Raw genomic sequence first — 7222 nt, 5'->3', positions numbered from 1 at the left:
CGGCACTCCCTCAGCACTGACCCTCCGACAGTGCGGCACTCCCTCAGTACTGACTGTCAGTTCATTATTTTGACTGGATATATTGTTTTATCTACTTGTAGAATGCACAGTAAGTTTTCAGGGTTTATTTATTTGAAATGAATCTCCAACTGGGAAAGTGTGCAGCTGAACCCTGCTCTTGAACCTTTTAACCTTGGGATGTTTAACAATACTCAATAAAACAAAATACTGTCGATGCTGGAAATATTGAACAAGAATAGGAACAGGTGGAGAAACTCAGCAGGTCTGGCTGCATCTATGGAAAGAGTGACAGAACTTACTTCCAGACCCAGTTCTGAACAAGAGTCATACTTGCCTCGAAACATGAATTCTGTTTCTCTCTCCACAGATCCTGCCAGGCCCGCTGAGTTTTTCCATCATTTTCTGATCTTGTTTCAGATTTCCAGACCAGCTGCGTTTCCCTAATCCCTGCACCCATCCCAGAGTTGCACTCCCCCTACATTGCCCATTTCCTCTCCCCCCCGACCAGCCTCACCTCCTGCTCACTGTCTCCTTGTTTGGTGAATGTTGCTAATTGGTGTTTGTAACAGTTCACAGGCCAGTGCGAGTGCCGCCCAGGAAGGGGAGGTCAGACCTGTTCGCAGTGCAGGGAAGGTTACTGGGGCAATCCGGGTCTGGAATGTCAGGGTAAGGAGACCACAACTTTGGAATGCACATGTACCTGGGGAGGCTCAAACATTTTAACCTCACTTTGTTTTCAGTGGAGATACAGTAAAGGAGGGGCTGCAATGGAGCTGGTTTCTGATCCAGCCTGGCTCACATTCCTGTGAATGATTCCAGAAAAAGTAATTCTCAGGACTTCTGCCGGATACCCCACTTCCCTTGTCTGTGAACCAATCCAGAAGTTCCCTCCGCTCCTGATTAACAGCAGCAAGCCTTTCCTGAGAGGGTGGTGGAGACCTGCTGGAAGTATTGCTGGACCAGTAATCCTGAGAAACAGGCAGACAGCTCCCAGGCCACAGGTTCAAATATAAGAACATAAGAACTAGGAGCAGGAGTAGGCCGTCTGGCCCTTCGAGCCTGCCCCACCATTCAATAAGATCATGGCTGATCTTTTCATGGACTCAGATCCACTTACCCGCGTTCTCACCGTATCCCTTAATTCCTTTATTGTTCAAAAAAATATCTACCTTATCTTTAAAAACGTTTACTGAAGTAGCATCAACTACTTCACTGGGCAAGGAATTCCATAGATTAACAACCCTATGGGTGAAGAAGTTCCTTCTCAATTCAGTCCTAAATCTGCTCCCTCTAATCTTGCGGCTATGCCCTCTTGTCCTAGCTTCACCTGCCAGTGGAAACATCCTCTCTACTTCTATCTTATCTATTCCCTTCATAATTTTATATGTTTCTATAAAATCCCCCCTCAATCTTCTGAATTCCAATGAATATAATCCCAATCTACTCAGTCTCTCCTCATAAGCCAACCCCCTCAACTCCAGAATCAACCTAGTGAACCTCCTTTGCACCCCCTCCAGTGTCAGTACATCCTGGCCAAAGTAAGGAGACCAAAACTGCACACAGTACTCTAGGTGTGGCCTCACCAGCACCTTCTACAGCTGCAACATAACCTCTCTGCTTTTAATCTCAATCCCTTTAGCAATGAAGGACAAAATTCCATTTGCCTTCCTAATTACTTGTTGTACCTGCAGGCCTACCTTCTGTGATTCATGTACAAGGACACCCAGGTCCCTCTGCATAGCAGCATGCTGCAACGTTTTACCATTCAAGTAATAATCCTTTTTACTATTACTCCTACCAAAATGTATGACTTCACATTTATTTACATTGTATTCCATCTGCCAGACCTTTGCCCACTCACTCAATGTATCTATGTTCCTCTGCAAAGTTTCACAGTCCTCTGCACATTTTGCTCTGCCACTCATCGTAGTGTCATCTACAAACTTTGACACCCTACACGTGGTCCCCAACTCCAAATCATCTATATAAATTGTAAATAATTGTGGTCCCAACACCGATCCCTGAGGCACACCACTAGTCACTGACTGCCAGCTAGAATAGCACTCATTTATCCCCAATCTTTGCTTCCTGTTAGTCAACCAATCCTCTATCCATGCTAATACTTTACCCTTAACGCCATGCATTCTTATCTTATGCAGTAGCCTCTTGTGCGGCACCTTGTCGAAGGCCTTTTGGAAATCTAGGTACACCACATCCACTGGGTCCCCATTGTCCACCTCGCTTGTAATGTCTTCATAGAATTCCAAAAGATTTGTCAAGCATGACCTGCCCTTCATGAACCCATGCTGCGTCTACCCAACGGGACAATTTCTATCAAGATGCCTTGCTATTTCTTCCTTGATAATAGACTCGAGCATCTTCCCCACTATAGAGGTTAAGCTAACTGGTCTATAATTCCCCATCTTTTGTCTACTTCCCTTTTTAAACAGTGGCGTCACATTTGCTGTTTTCCAATCTGCTGGGACTGCCCCAGAGTCCAGCAAATTTTGGAAATTTACCGCAGTGCACCTGCTATTTCTCCCGCCATCTCTTTTAGTACCCTGGGATGCATTCCATCAGGGCCAGGAGACTTATCAATCCTTAGCTCCATTAGCTTGCCCAACACTACCTCTTCCGTAATAATGATTGTTTCGAGGTCCTCACCTACCTTCATCTCTTTGTCAATTACTGGCATGTTATTAGTGTCCTCCACTGTGAAGACCGATACAAAATACCTGTTCAATGCCTCGGCCATTTCATCATATCCCATAACTAAATTCCCCTTCTCATCCTCTAAAGGGATAACGTTTACTTTAGCCACTCTTTCTCGTTTTATATATTTATAGAAACTTTTGCCATCTGTCTTTATATTCTGTGCTAGTTTTTTCTCATGTTCTATCTTACTTTTCTTTATAGCTCTTTTTGTGGCTTTCTGTTGACCTTTAAAGTTTTCCCAATCTTCTAGTTTCATGCTGTTTTTGGCCACTTTGTATGCCTTCTCTTTCAATTTGATAGCCTCCCTTATTTCTTTAGACACCCATGGCAGATTACCCCTTTTCTTACAGTCCTTCCTTTTCACTGGAATATACTTTTGCTGAGCACTTTGAAAAATTGCTTTGAAAGTTCTCCATTGCTCGTCAACTGTCCCACCATAAAATCTTTGTTTCCAGTCTACTTTAGCCAAGTCCTCTCTCATTCTATTGTGGTTCCCCTTGTTCAAGCACAGGACCCTGGTATTGGATTTTATCTTCACACTCTCCATCTGTATTCTAAATTCAACCATACTGTGATCACTCCTTCCAAGAGGATCCCTAACTATGAGGTCATTAATTATTCCTGTCTCATTACACAGGACCAGATCTAGGATAGCTTGCTCCCTCGTCGGTTCCATTACATACTGTTCAAGACAACTATCACGGATACACTCAACGAACTCCTCCTCAAGGCTACCCTGACCGAGCTGGTTCGACCAATCCACATGTAGGTTAAAATCCCCCATGATAATTGCCGTACCATTTTTACAGGCGTTAGTTATTTCTTTGTTTATTGCCTGCCCCAATGTGACGTTATTATTTGGTGGCCTATAGACTATGCCTATCAGTGACTTTTTCCTCTTAGAATTTCTAATTTCCACCCAAATGGATTCAACCTCATTCTCCATAGAACCTATATCATCTCTCAGCACCGCCCTGATGGCGTCCTTGAATATCAGGGCTACACCACCTCCCTTACCTTCCTGTCTGTCCTTTCAAATAGTCTGGTACCCTTGGATATTTAACTCCCAGTTGTGACCATCCTGTAACCATGTCTCCGTAATGGCTACCAAATCATATTCATTCGCGATGATTTGTGCCGTTAACTCATCAACCTTGTTACGAATGCTATGAGCATTCAGGTAAAGTGCCTTTATGCTAGCTTTCTTACCCTCATGATTTCCAACATCTCTAATAATATCTCCTGAGTTATCCTTCCTTTTTGCTTCTTTCAGAGTCTGCCTTGAACTTAAACCCTCCTGCACACATGCTAACCTGCTGCTTACCTTTTTATTTACCATCATACTCCCTGTCGTTTTCCCTTTCCCTTCCCCCCAACTCACTAGTTTAAAGTTCTAGTGACCACCCTATTTATCCTTTTCGCTAGAACACTGGTTCCAGATCAGTTCAGGTGGAGACCGTCCCATTGGTACAGATCCCTCCTGTTCCAAAACTGATGCCAATGCCCCATGAAATGGAACCCCTCTTTCCCACACCACTCCCTTACCCATGTGTTTACTTTCCTGATTGTCCTTGTCCCTAAGCCAATTTGCACGTGGCTCAGGCAGTAATCCGGAGATTATGACCCTTGAGGACCTGTTCCTTAATTTCGTTCCTAGTGCTTGATAATCCCCAAACAGGTCCTCCATCCTAGCCTTGCCTATGTTGTTAGTCCCAACGTGGACCACAACAACTGGATCCTCCCCCTCCCGCTCCAATATCCTTTTAAGCCGCTCAGAGATGTCCTGCACCCTGGCACTGGGCAGGCAACACGCCATGCGGGACTCCTGATCCGGCTTGCAAAGGATACTATCTATCCCCCTAACTATAGAATCCCCTATAACTACCACTTGTCTCTTTGCTCCCCCCTCTTGAATGGCCTTCTGCACCATGGTGCCGCGGTGAGCTGGCTCCTCCTCCCCGCAGCACTTTTCCTCATCCACACAGGGAGCAAGTATCTCGTACCTGTTGGATAAGGTCAAAAGCTGAGGCTCCTCCACTCCTGAACTCAGGATCCCCCTACCTGCCTCACTTGTAGTCACACCCTGTCGTCCCTGATCACTAACTGAATTTGAATTACTTAATCTACCAGGTGTGACCGCCTCCTGAAACAAAGCGTCCAGGTAACTCTCCCCCTCCCGGATGTGCCGCAATGTTTGAAGCTCAGATTCCAGATCTTCAACTCTGAGCCGGAGTTCTTCCAGCAACCAACACTTGCTGCAGATGTGGTCACTGCCGTTCACAATGGGATCAGGCAGCTCCCACATCATACAGCTACAGCACATCAGCTGCCCAGCCATCTCTACTTAGTTAATTACTTTATTACTTTATATCAATTTATGAGTTAAATACTTTCTAATACTTCTCTGCTATGGTCTTTTCAAATAATCAATTAATAGATAAATAAAAAAAGAAAGTAAATTTTTAACCAATTACACGATACAGAAGAATACAGCCGCTGCCCAAATATATTCCCGGCAGCCCCCTGGTCCTCACGGTCGCCTCTCCCTCTGCCTGCTGAAAAATATCACCACAGCAGCTGCTGCAAGTTAATTTAATGAATAAATCTGAAATTGAATATTGGTCTCAGTGATGGTGACCATGCAACTAGTATCAGTTATTGTAAAACTTCCTTTAGGGAAGGACATTTAGTCTCACTTACATGTGACTCCAGACCCACAGCAATGTGGTTGACTCTGGGCATTTAGGGATGGGCAATAAATGCTGCCTAGCCTTTTATGCTGATATCCTGTGAAAGGGTAAGTGGGTGTTTGATGAGGGGACTGTGTAGAGAGAGCTTTACTCTGTATCTAACCCTCTGCTGTACCTGTCATGGGAGTGTTTGATGGGGACAGTGTTGAGGGAGCTTTACTCTGTATCTAACCCTCTGCTGTCCCTGTCATGGGAGTGTTTGATGGGGACAGTGTAGAGGGACCTTGGGACCTTTACTCTGTATCTAACCTGTCCTGACCCTGTCTTGGGAGTGTTTGATGGAGATGGTGTGAAAGGAGCTTTACTCTGTATCTAACCCCGTGCTGTCCCTGTCCTGGGAGTGTTTGATGGGGGGGACAGTGTAGAGGGACCTTTACTCTGTATCTAACCCTGTCCTGACCCTGTCTTGGGAGTGTTTGATGGAGATGATGTGGAACGGACTTTACTCTGTATCTAACCCCGTGCTGTCCCTGTCCTGGGAGTGTTTCATGGGGGGAACAGTGTAGAGGGAGCTTTACTCTGTATCTAACCCTGTGCTGTCCCTGTCCTGGGAGTGTTTGATGAGGGGACAGTGTAGAGGGGCTTTACTCTGTATCGAACCCAGAGTTGTATCAGTGTGACCTTGATAGAATGAAGCAGAGAAGGTTCTAATGCTTTGGGGACTCATTTCTCAGCAGTAAGTTGAGAGTTAGGCTGCAACACCTCGAGTGATCCTAACACCTTGTTATCTCTCCGTAGCGTGTGACTGTGATCTGGATGGTTCAGAGACACAGCAATGTGATCGGTCTACAGGCCGCTGTCTCTGTAGGGAGGGTTACACAGGCCCTCGGTGTGACCAGTGTAGCCGCAGTTACCATGGACGTTCTCCGAGCTGTACTCGATGCCACTCCTGCTTCGATTTGTGGGACGAGGAGGTGAAGCAGCTAGGGGAGAGGCTGCGTGCTCTCAAGGAGGCAGTGCACCGCATCACTGTGTCTGGGGCAACTGGAGCAGAGAACAACAGGCTCCAGGAGCTGGAGAAAATGCTACGGGATGTAGAGGCACTGGTCCGAGAGGAACCTGTCACCAGTCCCAGAGTTTTGGAACAGCTCAACGATCTGGCCAACAGTCTCAGGTAGAGTCTCACACACACTCAGAGAGCAGTGCTGCCCAGTGGGAGTGAGAGCACCCTGCTGAGTGCTGGCTGGCCTGACCGCTCCATTTATCAGCAGCAGGAACAGTGACTTATCTCAGTCAGCCCTCATCAGATGAACAGATAGTCCCTCATCATTTTCCTTCATCCTTTATAAAATCTATTCCCTCCTTTTTCCAAGCAGCTCTGGATGGATACCAAAGCTTGGTATTATATTTAACTCTGCACAGTGCTTCCGGTACAGATGACACCATCTCCTATTTCCTGCCTCATGTCCTAACCCTGCCCCTACCTCAACTCAATCTCCCTCCTGAACCTTTTGTCACTCCCAGACGAACCAATGGCAGTCCATACATGGTCACTCTCTAACAATCTACCCTCTGCAAACTTGCTCCAAGTCCCTCTCCCAGACAGTCCCATACTCACTCCCCTGCATCAGTTCCCAGACTGACAGGGTCTTGAGATTCTAATTCTTTTCAAATCCTTCCAGCACCTACATCCCTCCCTATCTCTGTAACCCCCTCCAGCCCCTACATCCCTCCCTATCTCTGTAACTCCCTCCAGCCCCTACACCCCTCCCTATCTCTGTAACCTCCTCCAGCCC

General features: G+C 46.2%; 1 protein-coding gene across 1 annotated transcript in view; it reads left to right on the top strand.

Moving 5' to 3' along the window:
• The window catches only part of LOC109923605 (laminin subunit beta-1-like), a 162646-nt gene that overhangs the window by 125824 nt on the left and 29600 nt on the right, over positions 1–7222 (top strand). Inside the window, exons 17-18 of the mRNA XM_048606657.1 lie at positions 591–687; positions 6225–6600. Of these exons, the coding sequence (XP_048462614.1) occupies positions 591–687; positions 6225–6600 (473 nt within the window). The remainder of the gene's footprint in view (positions 1–590; positions 688–6224; positions 6601–7222) is intronic.

The sequence above is a fragment of the Rhincodon typus genome, chromosome 16 (assembly GCF_021869965.1).
Source record: "Rhincodon typus isolate 14 chromosome 16, sRhiTyp1.1, whole genome shotgun sequence".
NCBI classification, from domain to species: domain Eukaryota; kingdom Metazoa; phylum Chordata; class Chondrichthyes; order Orectolobiformes; family Rhincodontidae; genus Rhincodon; species Rhincodon typus.
This window is presented reverse-complemented; position numbering and strand designations above follow the sequence as displayed.